The sequence below is a fragment of the Leucopleurus acutus genome (assembly GCF_964270905.1).
Source record: "Leucopleurus acutus genome assembly, chromosome: 5".
Classification (NCBI taxonomy): Eukaryota; Metazoa; Chordata; class Mammalia; order Artiodactyla; family Delphinidae; genus Leucopleurus; species Leucopleurus acutus.
The window spans coordinates 62124498-62141928 of record NC_139147.1 but is presented as its reverse complement, the minus strand read 5'-3'; the positions used below and the strand labels follow the sequence as shown (position 1 = coordinate 62141928).

Below are 17431 nucleotides of genomic sequence, written 5' to 3'. Positions count from 1 at the left end.
TCTAGAAAACAATCAACACCTGCAGGAATTTTTATATCTATTTTATTCCAAAGGAGTCTACTAGGTATTTTGGGGGTTTTTTGTCGAGTTTTACCTCTTTGCCTCTTTTTCCCCTCATCCCAGAATAATAAAAAAGAAGACAGTGAGGGCTTCCCTGGTGGCGCAGTGGTTGAGAGTCCACCTGCTGATGCAGGAGACACGGGTTCGTGCCCTGGTCCGGGAAGATCCCACATGCCGCGGAGCGGCTGGGCCCGTGAGCCATGGCCGCTGAGCCTGCACGTCCAGAGCTTGTGCTCCGCAACAGGAGAGGCCACAACAGTGAGACGCCCGCGTACCGCAAAAAAAAAAAAAAAAGAAGACAGTGATTCCTTGCTTTATGACATGATGCTACATGATATAAATGTTCTATAGTCCCTACTATGTATATGTATATATTCCATGTTTAATCTACATTTAGCCCTAGTCTTTTGGCAGCTCCATATTTTTGAGTGCCTATGAAATGCACTCCTCGGGATATTTCAACCTGATACCAACCATGTCAAGAATGAAACTCATTATCTTCACTCCAAAATAAGCACTCTATCCTGATTTTCCGAATGGTACAAACTGCATTCAAACCCAGGAAGTCACTAGCTTTCAACATACATGCTGTATTTAGGATACATTTCTTTATACCCAAAAAAACTCAGGTGGACTACAAGAGACCCCAGGGTAAGTGAGGGTCCAAGGATGTGCACACATTCCCTTCTCCTGCCCTCATAGACATTGCCACTCTTTCCCACTGAGCCTAGACTCTACCTCAGCATCCTTCTCAATGTCATGCTCCAGGTAGCCACTGCCAGTTAGTCAGGGTTGATGATGACTATTTGACAACCTTGAAGAGCCATCTCCACTTTCACAGCAGTTCACAGGGCAGCTTATTACAATACATGTTGGGACTCAGTGCCAAGAAACTCGCACAAAGAGTTAGTGGTGTTGATATACAAAGGACTTTAAACAAATAAAATTTCCATGGAATTCCATGCTTACACACCCTGTTTTCTCAAGAAAGGAAGTAAGGAAAGATGGAAGGAAGAAAGCTTAAAACAAATTTTTTTTAAATTTTATTTATTTATTTATTTAATTTATTTTTTGGCTGCATTGGGTCTTCGTCGCTGTGCACAGGCTTTCTCTAGTTGTGGTGAGCGGTGTCTACTCTTTGTTATGGTGTGCGGGCTTCTCATTGCAGTGGCTTCTCTTGTTGCAGAGCACAGGCTCTAGGCACGTGGGCTTCAGTAGTTTCAGCAAGCCGGCTCAGTAGTTGCGGCACGTGGGCTCTACAGCACAGGCTCAGTAGTTGTGGCGCATGGGCTTAGTTGCTCCACGGCATGTGGGATATTCCTGGACCAGGGATCGAACCCAGGTCCCCCACATTAGCAATCGGATTCTTAACCACTGCACCGCCAGGGAAGTCCCAAATTATTTTTTTAAATGTCATTTTACTCAATACGTTATGAGAGCCAGAAGGCTCCACTGTGTCTTCACTGGGATGCAGAGATACTGAACATAGCAAATCCAGAATCTTCACACCACCCCTCACACACTAGCCTATGTCCTGCTGTCATATCACGCTGCTCATTTCTCCTGCATGGAGAAGTCTATTTCAGGCAGGATAACCAGATTGCCACACCCTTTTACAATTTGCTGGCTCTGATTCTCTCCACTTGTGTTTTTCAACTTCCTGAAATTTCACTCCTCCCAGTAAGTCTTTCCTAATATAAGTGCATTCTACACCGTTCCTGTAGCTTCTTTGCAGTTTGTTGGCATTCATGTGCAACCATCATTTTATATTGTTTTTGGAGGGACCTCTATAAAAAAGTGAGTGAGTCTAAACTTTTAAATACCAGCTTTTTTCTCATGTATTGCTTTATTTATTTCTCTTGATGAGGAAGTTAAGTAGACAAATCTTATAAAAGCTGAAGGCTACCTTTTTTACTTTCTTTATGTATAACTGAGCTACACTGATTTGGAAATTCCCCAAGTGTCCCATTCTCAACCTCACATGTATAGTCAGAAGACAGAAATAGAGCAGATTCTGAGAGCTAAGAATTCAGCTAACTAGAATCTCTAATAATAAAAATAGTCATGCCTAGTTGGGAAAATGGGCTCCAAAAGTCAACAGACCTGGTTTAAACCTGTGCTCTTCCTTAATATCATTATAAACTCAGGCAAGTTCCTTAAAGGTCCTCTCTAAACCTGGATTCCTCTTCTTACTGGTATTGTGAATTAAATAAGATAATGTCTGAGTCATTTAGCAAAGTACCTAGTGTGTGTTTATTAAGTGGTAGCTCCTTCCACCCTTCCTCTGCAAAATTTCTTGAGCACTCCAGCATCCAGCATCATGCTGTGCACTAGGGGTACAATGATGAGCAAAACCAGATGTGGTCCCTACAGTGGAAGGTTAGCTGTCATCGATAGAGTTCCCCTTCAGAGACTAAACATAGGGGATCTTGATTCCAAACCTAGCATCTACAAGGGCAGAACAGTTTCTGAAAACTGACACCAAGTAGGGGATAATGGTTAAGTATGAGTACAGTAACAAAATGCCATGGCCCAGGACTGAAAAGGATGTGTGGATGGCAGCTTCCGGTTGGATGCCGAGCTCAAACTATGTCAGCTAGCTGACTTTTTTTTTTTCTTGCGGTACGCGGGCCTCTCACTGTTGTGGCCTCTCCCGTTGCGGAGCACAGGCTCCGGACGCGCAGGCTCAGTGGCCACGGCTCACAGACCCAGCGGCTCCACGGCATGTGGAATCTTCCCGGACCGGGGCACGAACCCGTGTCCCCTGCATCAGCAGGCGGACTCTCAACCATTGCACCACCAGGGAAGCCCCAGCTAGCTGACTTTTTGCATGTGAAAGCAAAAACACAAACCGTAATGAATTGGATCTTCCTGGATGCCAGGACGTTCTTCATTTGGCCCATATTCATTCATAGAGCCAAAGCCAGTTGTGAATCCTTTCTGGCATTGTGCTTGCCTCTGATTTCTGGGTACTAACTACACCCTTTGGGGCTACAGAAGGCATGGGGCCAATTTGCATAATCCACACCCTGTTGTGTCTTACTATTCAAATAGGGAACATTTCTACAGCAGAGTAACCAGCCCCCTCCCTTCCATGTAGGCTCAAATATCTTAATAGTCAAATGCCTCTGTCTCTAGAGAATTCTCTATTATAATCATCCTCATTGTATCACTTCTCTCAGTCTTTTCCCCCTCATTCTCTTCAATACATTGCTCTCCCCTGTGTCTCCTTATTCTCCTGTGATTGCTGCTCTGACAACTGTGTCCACTGCCTACCCCTTCCTTCTTTCAATCATGGATCATTTACCACTCTTCACCCCTCCCTTGATGGGTGATGAGAGGTGGGGATGAGAAGCGGTTTCCACTTTTGGACAGAAAAGTTGTCAAACGCTAAAGGGTCTCTCAGGTGGGATATGACACCGAGAAACAAAAACTTCAAAGGATCTAGAGAGAGACATGGCTGGAAATATAAAAAGTACCTCATCGCAAGTATTTTTTCTAGATTTCTTGTGTTTCTTTCTCTCTCCCTTTTTTTAGCATGTCTGTACAGAACGTGATGTGCAAAAAAAGTAGGGAAAGCAAAAACGGGAACAGGTGAGTATGTCCTTAGGCTAAAAAAAAAAAAAAAGAACGAAAACATGAAATGTACTGTAAGAACAGAAACTTGTTACAGTATTTGAAGTTAGCATAGGAAACTTCAAATGGCATCATTGATTTGCGATCCTTTTTTCTTTTATTTTTAGAGGTAGAAGTTCATAGCTGGCTTTTTCTCACCCTCTTCACCCGTCTTTCCGACCGCAGACTCACAAACACACACGTACATACATATATAGCCTACAAGACAAGTGCCACTTCTTTGCTTTTCATTCATCTGTATATGTGTTTGTATTTATAGCCAATGTGTTTGCAGTCACTTATAAAATATTCAAATTTAGGTGAGTAAAGGGAATGTCAGCCCTGTTTAAAACCCATGCTCCCTTCTGTAAAAGGATGATCTACAAAGACATTATAAGACTCTTCTCAGAATAGCGGAGAAAAAATGCTTCATCTATTTCCTAATATATAAGAATCCTTGGGATTCGACTTTAAAGTCATAAAACACTCAAATTTAACAAGTTTTCTAAATTGCATTTCCTGGATCTCAGATAAAGGAAAAGAAAGACAGATATCATAATGATTATTAGGGTAGCAGTCTTTTTTTTTTTTTTTTTTTTAATTCCAAATAGGGTGTTGAATGTCATACCCTGGAGAATTTTCAAGAATAAGCCTGCTGTGTTTAGTGAGCAAATATTTGGGTGTTAGTGAATTGACATGTTGTTTCCTAAAAGTTAGAGTGAATGGTTATATGTAAATAAATAGCTGTTTGTATGTATGCGTGTGGTTGGGGGAAGGAGGCGGCAATGGGAGAGAGAGAGAGAGGAGGAAGAAGGAGAGAATGGGAGAAAGAGAGAGAGAGACACAAAGGAAAGGTATTTAATTTCAAATGGCTGCTTGCTTCCAGATGCCTCGTTAACCTTGGAAATCTAAATAAATCGACATCTTGGATGTGAACTCTACAGGTTTCACCAAAGCACGGTCCTCTGAAGGCACTGTACTCAGAAGGTGGCACCTGGCATACTTTAATTGACGTTATTCCTGGCTGATTTGCCCCTACATCAGGGAACACAGAAGAGAACACTTTCCTCTTGCCACTAGCTCGAGGCCCTTCTTTCTGACTTATGAAGAAATATTAAAAGAACTAATATGTAGAACTTGAGTAAACAGTGGCTAAGAGGCGATATGTTAATTATGTGAAGAGTTTGAAACGTGCATACACTTAGGAGGATGAGAAATTATTTAGCCTGGTAGCTGAATATTGCCAGGAGACACAAAAGCACAGTAAGCAAAGGGAGATTTAAACTAAACACTAGATCCCAGAACAAATATAACGCTCGGCGACGTGAGCAAGCTTGTGGAAACAGGTTGAGATGTTTAAAATACCAAAATATTGAAATTTGCATTTCAGGTAAACATTTAAATAAGGGCAGAAAATAATAGATAGGAACAAGAGAAGGGCCCACATTAGCCATACGGCTTTATGCCACCAGAGAATTTACCAACAGGTTGAATGTCAGATTCTGGCCTAAAAGTCTTCTCTTTAGAGAGTATAGGGAGATGGTGACAGGACCCCTGGGTTGAGAACAGCTAGTCAGAGAGAACTGAAAGAATGGCAAACAGGTGCCCTGATGTGGACAGATACATGGGAGCCAAGGGAGAGGAGCAAGAGGACTTGAATGCATTTTAAAATTCTGCGACTCAGGGGTTTCCCTGGTGGCGCAGTGGTTGGGCGTCCACCTGCCGATGAAGGGGACACGGGTTCGTGCCCCGGTCCGGGAAGATCCCACATGCCGCGGAGCGGCTGGGCCCGTGAGCCATGGCCGCTGAGCCTGCACGTCCTGAGCCTGTGCTCCGCAACGGGAGAGGCCACAATAGTGAGAGGCCCGCGTACCGCAAAAAAAAAAAAAAAAATTCTGTGACTCAAGATTAACGTGGTGTATTCCATGCCTTGAAACAAGAAACTGCAGTTGATCAGATGAAAGGAATGGCACTGTGCCCATTTCCACCTGGGGCTCTGCTGGTGTCTGTACACCTTTTCCTGAAATAATAAATCTGCATAGCAGATACATTCTCAGGGCATGGCCAGAGACGCCCCGCCCAGCATTTCCACAGCAGAGTGCTCAGCACACCCGTCCTTCCCCAGTAAAAGGGTGTTTTGTTAGGATCATTAAAAGGGAGTGGCTTTATACGCCAGCTTCGATTACAGAAAGAACAGAAGGTACAGAAAGTACCTTTCAATACTTGGTTCTCTTAAGCTAGATGATGTGTTGAATCTGACTCTAGTTTTTGCTTGTGTTTCTTAGTTCAGTTCAGCTAACTCAACAAACATTTGTTGAGTAATGAATCTGTGCCAAACCCTGTGCTGTGCACGGGGATATTGCAAGACACAGTCCCCGAGGAGTTTATAGTCTGGTTCTTTGACTTTCTAGCAGCCCAAAAGTATCCCTTTCCTCTCAGATCACTGTGGATTAATGAGAAATGCTCAAGTGAACCAGGAGAGATAATGTGTTGTGAGTAAAGTCTCCTGTGGGGGCAAGAAAAATAGACTAGCTTCTTGGCATTTTTTGTGCCAGGATAAGAGTTTCAAATGAAGGGTCCAAGAGATAAAGGAAGAATGACAAGGGGCCAGAGGTATTGTTTAATATTTTAAATTTTTGTCAAGATTGTTGGATGAGGGAAGACCGGCTAGTTTCTTTTACCTTTATTTGGTTTGCATCTTGAAACTCCCCTGCTTTAGTGAACCAACTGTGCACATTGTATGCTGGAGATAAAGGTGGCCATCAGCGTGCAGGAGAGCTAGCATGGGAGAAACAAAGATGACCTTTCTGCCTTATGGGTGGGGCATTTAATGGAAAACTCCCCCTTCATCCCCATGTAGTATTGGGGGAAATTCTTCCTAGAGACATGAGATTGAAAATTCATCCCACGAAGATTTGTTTTATTATCTGGTTACCGGGAAAAAATGAGACGATGAATACCTACGTTGGTATTCATGTAAGAATCCGAGGTCCCAAACCCAATAAATATTACTTTATTTTCTCTAGTTCATCTTAATATCTACTCTCACAGGTGCCAGCTTCCCAAATGGGTAGGGCCTTGGTTGTTGCTAAAAAATCATCATTCCCATGCCTGGAACTGGTTTATACCTTTCAGAAATTCAAAATGCAAGGTAGGGATCCATTACCCAGCATTTCTAGGTATTTCATGTGAAGTGAAAAGAATTCAGTGTTATTAGCCATCTCTAAGAAGATTATACTCCTTCTCCCTTTCTTCTACTAACAACGCTGTACCTACCTAGGAATAAAGTTGATGGATGCAGAAGCAGGGCAGGGCAGAAATCCTAAACCATTCTGAACTCATCTTTTACTCATTTTTCATCATAATCCACCATTATTCTCAAAATCAATAATGCTGTCTTACTGTAAATCCCACCTTTGCACTCCAGATTTTTAATGAGCTTTATCCTATTTTGGCCTGCAGTTGTCAATGTTGCCATTTGTCTTCAGGGTATTTATATTTAACTAGAAGATTCTTAGCATCACTTCGTTGGCATGACTCTCAGTTCATAGCTGCAAGTATGCTGGAAAGATCTTTTTTTCTCCTCCAAGTCCAAAGTCTTCCCAGCTAACCCAGTAAAGTGGACTATTACCCTTTCTAAGATTTCTGTTTTCTTTCCTACCACATTCTACTTCTGTAGCATGAGAAGTTGGGTCTGACTACTCGCATGAGTGTGGAGAAGAAAAAAGGTGAAAACACAGGCAGGAAATAAGATGGCCTATTATAAGTAATATGCAGCTCTACCCTTACAGACTAATTCTAAAAAGTTTTCAGTAGAAGCATGTGCTAGATAATGTGCAGGACTCCAAACCAAATAATTATAACTATTGCCTTTTTGTTGTTGGGACTTCAGAGTTTCCTCAAACTACTGTTAGTGACAATTAACAGAAGACTTGAAGCTTGGAGTATTCCTGACAGTTGCGTTACAGAATGTTATCAAAGAGGCCCTAGGTTCGGGCTTCCCTGGTGGCGCAGTGGTTGGGAGTCCACCTGCCGATGGAGGGGACAGGGGTTCGTGCCCCGGTCCGGGAAGATCCCACATGCCGCGGAGCGGCTGGGCCCGTGAGCCGTGGCCGCTGAGCCTGCGCGTCTGGAGCCTGTGCTCCGCAACGGGAGAGGCCACAACAGTGAGAGGCCCACATACCACAAAAAAAAAAAAAAAAAAGAGGCCCTAGGTTCTATTGGGAGCCTAGTTAACAGACTGAGCTGACATATTTAGGCAGTGAATTTGTCTCTGTGCTGGCTGGCTGTTACGTTGATTTGGCCATCAGGCAATTTCCAGAAAAGGAAAACAGCTTGTGGCATGCGAACAGAGCTATTAATTGGTACCATTTAGTGTAGGATGACCAGGAGCAAGTTTTCTTCATGGTGGCAGGACTGTGTTATTTAGCACCCTTCCAGCTGCTCTGTCCTAACCCCACAGCAGTGGGGTTTGTAACTTGAGGGTGAGGGAAGTTGAATTTAGCTGATGTCTATAGGCCTTTCTGGCCAAGCTCTTCCCTGCTCAGTCCCCTTTCCTCTTCACTTTCTCTTTCACCTTTTTCTCCCCCTGGCTCTCCACCTCCATGCCTCCATTTCCTCTCTCTCTCTCTCTCTCCAGAAATAAAGTCTTTTAATCAGGGGAATTAAACAAGCCTGCCTATCTTGACATTTCTTTATGAAAATGGAGACATTTTTGTGCAACTTTCTAAAAAGGGCCTCCAGACCCCTAATCCCAAGTGGTTAAGCCAATCATATTTAGCTCCCTAGCCCTCCCACGTGACAAAATGCACCATCAGCAACACAATCTCTTGGATCTGGTCCAAGGCCTGAAAGTCTCATTGTTGATGTAGTTTGACACTGAACAAGGAAGCCATAACTATAAGACAGGGTTTCGAACATAACCTTCGTGAAGAGAACTCCACATAATCTGGGGGAGAAGAGTGACAGTTTCTCGAAGGGAAGCCATGTGTCCTAATAACAACTTTAGTTGAAAGAGTGCTTTGAAGCATGGTCTAATCGATGATTCAGCACTTCAATGGCTGCCCTTCTGACCCCTCTACAACTTGCATGCCCCTCGCCGCGACTCCCACTTTGCTCTAAACCTTTAGCCAGTGACGGAGGAGCGTGATGTATAAACACTCCAGCTTCTGGATTCTTGGTCAGCACAACTTTGAAGTGGGACCTGTGCTGTGCCCAGAGCTCCCTGAGGGATTGAGCTGAGTTGCCATCTGTGGGATGAGACCTGGTGTTGCACCCCAGCTTGGCTCCTTTCTCTGCCAGATCCCATTTTCCCACTCCCCTACCCGTTTTTCCTGAGAACATTTCCTTCCTTAATCATCTTCAAATGACTTTTTGTCTTGGAGTCTGCTTCTATAGAACCTGACCTCAGACAAAGAACATTGTCAAATTATTGAAAAGCCATGTGGATCTATTGCTTCTCAAAAGAAAAAAAGAGGTGATCTCCTGCATATTTTAAACTTAAAAAAAAAATCATGCAAACCTCTGTTTTACAGGAAGAGAATTTGAAGGAGAAGAAGAATATCTGGAGATCCTCGGCATCACCAGGGAGCAGTCAGGCAAATATGAGTGCAAAGCTGCCAATGAGGTCTCCTCGGCGGATGTCAAACAAGTCAAGGTCACTGTGAACTGTGAGTATGGCAGGAGCCAGCAGGTGCCACGTGCCCAGGGCCCACCTCCACCTCCAGCGAGCTCTAAAGAGCCTATATCAAAAGCACATTGCATTTCAAGCAGATGCTCCTCTAGTCAGGGATGCACATTTGTACACTGGACATATCCAAGGGCAGGACTTGGCCCTTGAATTTGATACATCAACTGTACCAATTCTAAATATAACCTATAATGCATTTAACAATACGCTCTGCCTTTTACTTAGACTACAGAATTAAGAAAACATGATCAGACCGCACTAGCGCTTTAGGCAATCACTCTTCTAGTCTTTGTGGAGACCAAGGTCATACCACTTTGGAAAAAAACAACAACTCATAACTGCTTTAACTGGAATTTCCACCGTAATGTGTTGTTTGTCAGAAGAGAATAATTCAAGACCATATTTTATCCTCCGCTATTGAACTAATTGGCCTTGGGAACAAATTTAAGCCACTGTGGTCAGATACCATGTGTCCCCGGTGGCTACGAGGGATACCTGATAAGTTAATATTGGTTATCTATTTGTCCCAAAGTATGGGCATTAGAAAGGAAGATTTCACTAAGATACATCGGTAAGTGGGCAAACTTTGAACTTCTCAGATGAAAGGATCCTTAGATGTAGTTCAAAAGGATGGGGGGCGGGGGCGGATCCATGTGATGTGTCACCCAGCAAAGGAATAAAGAGAATTCATTTACCTTGTTCGGTGAGGAGTGACTGTCCACATCGTTCAGATTCAAGTTCCAGATCACATAATTGCGGCTAGTGACAGGGATAAAAGGATGTCCTGACAGTTCTTCCTTCCTGTGTGTTTAACACAAATACACACACAAATACACACTCCACACATATACATATACTCACGTGTGCACATAGAACACACATACACACATGCACAAAGGCGCACAGACACACATGCACATACATCTTAACCCATGTTTGAAAATATGCTTTGGATGGTTGTAAGTTACTTTCCATTATTTTAAGCCTTCCATGTAGTTAAACTGTGTGCCAGTGATACTGCATAAAGTCCCTAGCAAGGTAGGTATAATTGACTCCATTTTAAAGTTTGAAACACTAGAGCCCTAGGAGGTATAATTGCCTTTCCAAAATGACACAGAAAGCAAGAGTAAGAAAAGGGATGCGGACTCCAGCCTGTTTGATTCTAAAGCCCATGCTCTCAGGAGAAAGAGAAAGAGAAGTTTTCAATTCTTCGTACCTACTATGTGCAGCACTGATTAAGGGATTTACATTTGTCATTTAATCCTCACAGTAAACTCATGAGATCATCTTTAGTCTGACTTTAAAAATTTGGAAACTGAGGCGCAAAGAGCTGAGGAAACTTGTCTTACGTGACCCGGTCAATGCTGGACTGCACTATTTCCTGTGGTCTTGCTCCAGCCTGGCAGCCTTCTGAAACAGAAAGCGAAATCCCCTTCACACCCGACCTAGAAGAATGTAACAGATAGGATTCTGCTGTAGCATTTATGGCACTCATTTCCAAGAACAAGGGGATGCATTTGATGAGATCCGAAGTGCTTTTATCCTGAAGTGCGATTTTTTAAGTAATAGAGTTTTGAAATGCCAGTATTACTATTCTTTTCCAGTTCTGGGTGTGTTTCAAAGACACGTTAATGATCCCAGTGTTATAAAATGCTTTAGGGCCTTTTTTTCACATGAAAGGCAATTTCTCTCGGTGTTTATATAAGTTTATAATTGGGTTAGTTAGCTTTTTTTTATGTACACACAGCCATGCCATCATCTACCACCTCTTCTCTGACTTCCGGAGTTAAGATTTTATTTTCTCTTAATCGACATTCATCTTCATTAGATTTCTGAAAGTCCAATCATGGAGTACATAGAAAATATTTATGCTTCCATTGTGTGAGACATCAAAGCGGTCCGCATTGCAGATGGTTCCCAAGATCAAAGCCAGCCGCCTGGGTCCTATTATTATTAGCACAATTATTCTGACATTGCTCCTTCTTGACTGTCCCCAAAGTGTAACTTAGAGCAGAAGAAAATACTGATAATTTTCAAGAAAAGCCTTTTATAAAAATGTGAGCTTTTCCTCGCGATGAGTGAACCACAGAAGAATATGGACAGAGACTCAAGATTCTAAAATGACGTCATAACAAATTACATAGAAAACTCTAATGAGCTTAGTCAGACAGTCTGTCCTAACCAGCAGCATCTAGCACATACCTGACCTTGTAAAAATTGCTCAGTAAATGTTTACTGAATGAATAGGTGAAAGACTAACAGATAAACTCTGCTCTTGTAACATTTCTCCAAACTTTGCAAATTGATGTATGCCACAAATCAGGAAGCATGTTCTAAATCAATGCCCTTTGGAATCACCTTTTTATCAACACTTCATAAGTTTTGTTTCTATTACATTAAAACAACTGTTGTCCTATTCAAACAATTCACCCTACTTAAATGTAATTGTATCAAGTAGATGTAGTCTCCAAGATTAAATTATAGAACCAGGTCTGGCCAGCAAAACTCATGCAAACTGAGAAATTTCCGGTTTGTCACTTCATATAAGCCTGCCTACTATGAAAATGCCCCATTATTTAAGCTGATTCCTCCTCCTTTTCAAGACACAAGGTTTGGAATTAGGTCAGGGGATCAGGATGGCTAAGATAATTAATGGCTGAATAGATTCTTATAATGAACAGATCCACAATACCACTAAAAAAAAAAAAAAAAAAAAAAATCCCAGTGCTGGTTATTTTCTCCTGCTAGCATCTCATTGACTCATTTACTCATTTGCTGACAGATATTTGTCCCAGGGCACTGAGAAGCTAGAGCAGTAAACAAGAGAGACAGAACAGTTCTTCCTGTTTAGTTTGCAAACTGGATTCTACAGTCTCTCCTTTTTATTTCTCTTGGGTAATCCTTCTCCACAGTTGGTCTACAGTACTGTGCATAACCATTTGACATGAAAAATCTATTTTCTAAGTGGTAGGATGTCCTGGAGCTTACAGAAGCTAAATTATTGACCCGAAATCTCCTCAACTAAATAAGCTTAGTAAAATTTTGTACAATAGGCAGGACTTCTGTTTTCTTGTATCTTACAGGATAGTTGCTAATTTCTTCCAGATTCCAGCCCTAGGGACAAGTTTCCTTTCATTTACAGGTTCTAGGTGTAATCCCTCAATATCAGTTCTCACAGTGCGTTAAAAGTAGCTACTTCTGGGTTTGTCTCATTCTAGTGCCCAGTATCCCAAGCATAATGTCTAGTGCATAGTAAGTGTTCAATTAGTGAGGACTTAATTTTATTTGGACTCTTCTTATACTGGACACTTTTCCTATTCCTGGAGAAATTCTCCTCAAAAGCTGCCCCCAGCTCTCAAGCCTGCCCCCAAACCCCACTGACCAGCTAATATTTCTGCCTTCAGCTTTCCCACAGCTCTCTCTCCAACTAGGTTCACATTGTCACGCTTTATTACTTGTTTTCCTCTTCTCATCTCCCTTTCAACTCAGCTCTGCCTCCACCCTGGTGTCCAGAGCTAACCAACCCAACATATATGCTGGGGGACATGGGACTCTGGCATTTCTAAAGCTTGCCCTTACATTTGAGAGCCATTTATTTAGAGGAAGCAGAGGTTACCTACCATAGATTCCACAGTTGGGACTGGAGACATCTGTCGTCTCCAGACAATATTACTGTATTTTAACTGGACTTTTCAGTACTTTGATTCCAAAATCACCTTGAGGAAAATAATGGCTCAATATGGAACCAAACTGGCTACGTTCTCTAACTATTCATGACTACACCTCTCCATTCTCCATGCCAACCTTTAGTTTACTCTTACATCTTTATTGATGATATCAATAAAGACACATGCTAATGTTTATGAATCTATTATGGGATCATCAGAGGAACTATTCAATAAGAATCCAGAGTACTGCCATTTGCTACTATAACTTTGCAATGTGTACAAGAACCATCATTTTCTGAGTATCTCCAGAGTACCAAGACTCTATTAGAAATTTTGTATGATTCACCATAATCATCACACCAACAGTGGCCAACCAAGGAAAGAGGCATATGGGGCCCAGCCTGCCCCAGTAGGAGGAGTATTTACTTTATCACTAACATCGTTTGGTATGTTTGGTTTAGTATTGCTGGTACGTGGTGACTTTTTTTTTAAAAGACAACTTTTAGTTAGGTTTATTATTGTTTTTAAATTCTCTGGATACAATGCCTTTCTTATTGCCTGTGTTCTCTGCCTCCACCCCGTCGGTCCACCATCACACATGAACCCAGGAGATAATCAAATCATCTCCGTGCAGAGGACAAAAGAAAGCTCAGAGAATGTAAGCATTCTCTGCCACAAAATCAAAGAACCTGTGAGTGGGAGAGTTGAAACTCTGTCCAGGTCTAATCCCAAGGCCCTCTTTCCTTCCAAGATACCATGTGAGTAATAGTAATAAAAATAATAAATGTAATCACTTCAGGTGTTAAATGTGCTCTGATATATGAGATTTCATTTGATCTTTATATCAAACCTGTGAGACAGGAAGGCAAGGCCTTATCACCTACATTCAAAGGTGAGGGACTCCAAGAAGTTAACATGTCACCTTAAGAGGTGACAACGTAAGTGGCACAGGCAAAAATTGAGCCCACATCTCCTGATTTCTAATATGGGTTCATGTCCACTATGCCAGTGCACGTTGTGCCATCTTGGGTACCTTTTAATAGCAGAAATACGTAACATTTGCCTTTTAAACTACCAGCATACTCCCCTAAATGTTGTTTTCCCTTATTAGGAATTAATTTCTCTCTGAAGGAACTCACTCAAATGGAAACACAGGGAGATTCAGAGCATGGGCTTCAGAACATGGGTTCCAATATAGACTCCGTCAAATGCTGGCTACGTGAATTTGCACAATTTACTAACCCTCTGCAAATCTGTCTTCTCATTCATAATATGGGGTTAATAATCCTTGTTTCCTAGGGTTACCGTTTGGATGAAAAGAATAAATAAAGCCTAGTAGAGTGCTGACACATGGTAAATGTCTATATATTGAATCTTTTATTAAGAATTTTTTCCTTTATACTATTATTCCAAACATTAGGAAGATTAAATGAATGATATTCTGTTTGCTAGGCCACTGTCATTGTTATCCTATTCATTCTAATTGAAAGAGTCTTATTATTGGTGATATGAGAAGAAAGCCCTTAATATTTTCAGAACCCAGAATTTTGAGGTAATAAGAACTGGGAGAGTCCTCTGACAATTGTAAGCTATTGCAAAGTCACGTAAAGAATAACAATGGACCTCTGTATAGCATTTTTATTAAGCCACATTTTAATTATAACCATATTTTGAGCAAGGACATCTATTACTTTAACTCTACTAGGCATGCCACAATACGATTTATAATAACTTTTCTTAGCCTCACCTATGCAGAATTCATTACAAATGAATTTTGAAATGTTCATTCCAATAAGCTGTGGGACAGACCTGCACCACTGTGTCATTTGAGAAATACTGGAAATAATGAACGCTTCATACATTTATCATTATCTGTGACTATACCTTGGTACGAGAAACTTCCCAGATTTTCAAGGAAAGGATGTTTGGTCTTTGTAATTGACCAGTGTCATCCCGCCCCAAGATCAATGCGTTTGAAAGTGTTCAACCCTAGCTCACTGTCATCCTTCCCATGCTGTCATCTCTGAGGTGCTAATAAATAGTACTACTTAGTTATTCAGGTTCTGAACACAATGAGAAATAAGTAAAGGAGACATACACAAGGCCCAGTTGCCCCCATTGTTAGAGATCAAGATGGTTAGAGGTAGCAGCTTAGTGTGGCCAACCTACCCTCCCAATCATGGCAGCCCTGGACGGAGACAGGCCTGCCCACATGAGAGCAGGAAGGAAAGAGCCCACGTAAGACATCAGTGTGGAGAAGCAGAGGAGAACCTCTGCTCCCTGACGGAAGTTTGGTCCCAGCAGGAAGAAAGGGGAGAGATGAAGCAAATAAACCGAGTTTGCTCTTCCCTAATTTTTCAGTTAGAAAAATCACCCCCTGGGTTCCAGAGCAAGGAGGTTTAATAAATAAGCTCCCACCACATAGAAGGAAGCATCTAGAGTGAGGAAGAACTCACCCATAAAACTGTACAGCTGGGACTTGTGTTCCTGGTCCCATGGCGGAAGGGCTAGAAGACCGCCACCATGGATTATTATCTTGAAGTGCCCCAACTATGAGCCCCAGAGGTAGAGGTGATGGAAAATGTGGAGTCTGGCCCAGATTGGACCTGGTTTAGAAAAGTGGTGGTTATCATTAAGGATTTGTCAGTCTTAAGCATGCGGCTCCAGAAACTCACAAACACTCTTTAAAATTCATTTTACAAATTGAACAAACCAATTGAATCACAAGCAAGATCGTCACTCTGGCCAACGTGCTACAGATGGTAGAGTCATTGGCAGTTTAAGAGCCTAGCCTAATACAGTGAAGAGGTGAAGACGGGAAACGAACATTTATTCAGTGGATGGCATCACTTAGATGCCCACGCTGGAAACATGGGTGTGATCCTTGACACTCCTCCTTCTTTCCCTCACTGTTCACATCTAATCTTGTCGATTCTGAGGCTCATATCTCAAATCTGTTCATTCCCTTCCAGCCCCTTTATCAAAGACCTAGTGCAGGCTATCTCTGGGTTCCTTCCGCAGTCTCCAAATGGACCTCCCTGACTCTGGTTCCAGCATTTAATAGATGAGGAAATTGAGACACTGTGACTCTAGATGAAGTACTGAGCTCTCTAATGATGAATGATAGTGAAGGACATAGACTGGATTTGAGCTTAGGTCTATCAAACTTTAAATCCAAGTTCTTAACCTCTACTCCATACCCCATCTCTATACAAATAGCTCCCCCATCCACACCACTACCACTAATCATTGCATTAACCATTGAACTAATGTGCTCTAATGAGCTATATAACCAATCATAGAATGAAAGGATTTAAAATGGAAACTTGGTGATCATTTTAAGCTAACTTCTTCTTTTAAAGGATGAGAAAGAAAAAGCTCAAACTGGTACAGACACTTGTCCAGGCCACAATTCTGGTTAATAGTCAAAGTCAGACCTATGCTGTGCTGTTTCTGACTTCTAGTCCTGACTCCCAACCCACGTATTAGATAAATGAGTTACAATTTTGAATTTAGCAGTTTAAGGGTTAAGGGCTAAAGGAGTTATGGGTATAAAAATACACTTGGGCCCTAATGCTACCTACTGCCCATTTGTGAAGAATGGGCCATTTTGACTAGAATTGGTTTGGTGTGGGGGTATTTTGCAGGGGGTGGCCATGCCGTGAGGTATGCGAGATCTTACTTCCCTGACCAGGGGATGAACCCGTGCCCCCTGCAGTGGAAGCACAGAGTCTTACCCACTGGACTGCCAGGGAAGTCCCCTAGAATTGGTATTTTTTAAGTTGGAAGGGATGCTATATAGATCGTTAATGTGTGGTGCCTTCATTTTATAGGTAATAAAACCAAGGCTCAGAAAGATAAAGTGTGTGGTGGGAAGTCCACACAACCAAACAGAAACTAAATTCCAGCCCTCCTAGCTTCCAGTCGAGGGTTCTTTCCACTCGTCTTGTTGCCTTTTTCCGTCTAAACAAAAATGAGCAGCTAAGTCTAGAGCAAAACAGCCACCCACTCCGGCTCATGTTTACACACGGGCTGGTGGCGGCATCCAAATGTACCCTAACTCCCCTTCTCTGGGACAGTGATTTAAAGATGCCCAAGCTGATGTGAAAGGCAAATGGGGGAGAAAATTGCAGATGAACCTGATGACGCTTTTGTACCTCCTTTTTAACTGGGAGGATCCAGGTCTTCTACAGGTAGAAAACTTGGAAAATAGCTTTTGAATATGAAGACAAAAACCCAAAAATAAGTGAGCTGAACCAGGTGCTGAAGAGCCGAGATGTCAATGAATTTCGTATATTAGAGTTCACTTCACTAATTTACCTAAATAAGCTTTTTCCTTTATAAAATATAAACAGATGGTTTGGGTCTATTGTGTCCATGTACACACAGCCAAGTTGCT

At 42.1% G+C, this 17431-nt stretch overlaps 1 protein-coding gene across 2 annotated transcripts in view; it reads left to right on the top strand.

The window, feature by feature from the left end:
- LSAMP (limbic system associated membrane protein) overlaps positions 1 to 17431 on the top strand; it is a gene marked incomplete at its 5' end in the record, with an annotated part of 646055 nt that overhangs the window by 594710 nt on the left and 33914 nt on the right. For both annotated transcript variants that reach the window (XM_082840216.1, XM_082840215.1), the window contains one exon: positions 9210 to 9344. In XM_082840216.1, the coding sequence (XP_082696342.1) occupies positions 9210 to 9344 (135 nt within the window). The remainder of the gene's footprint in view (positions 1 to 9209; positions 9345 to 17431) is intronic.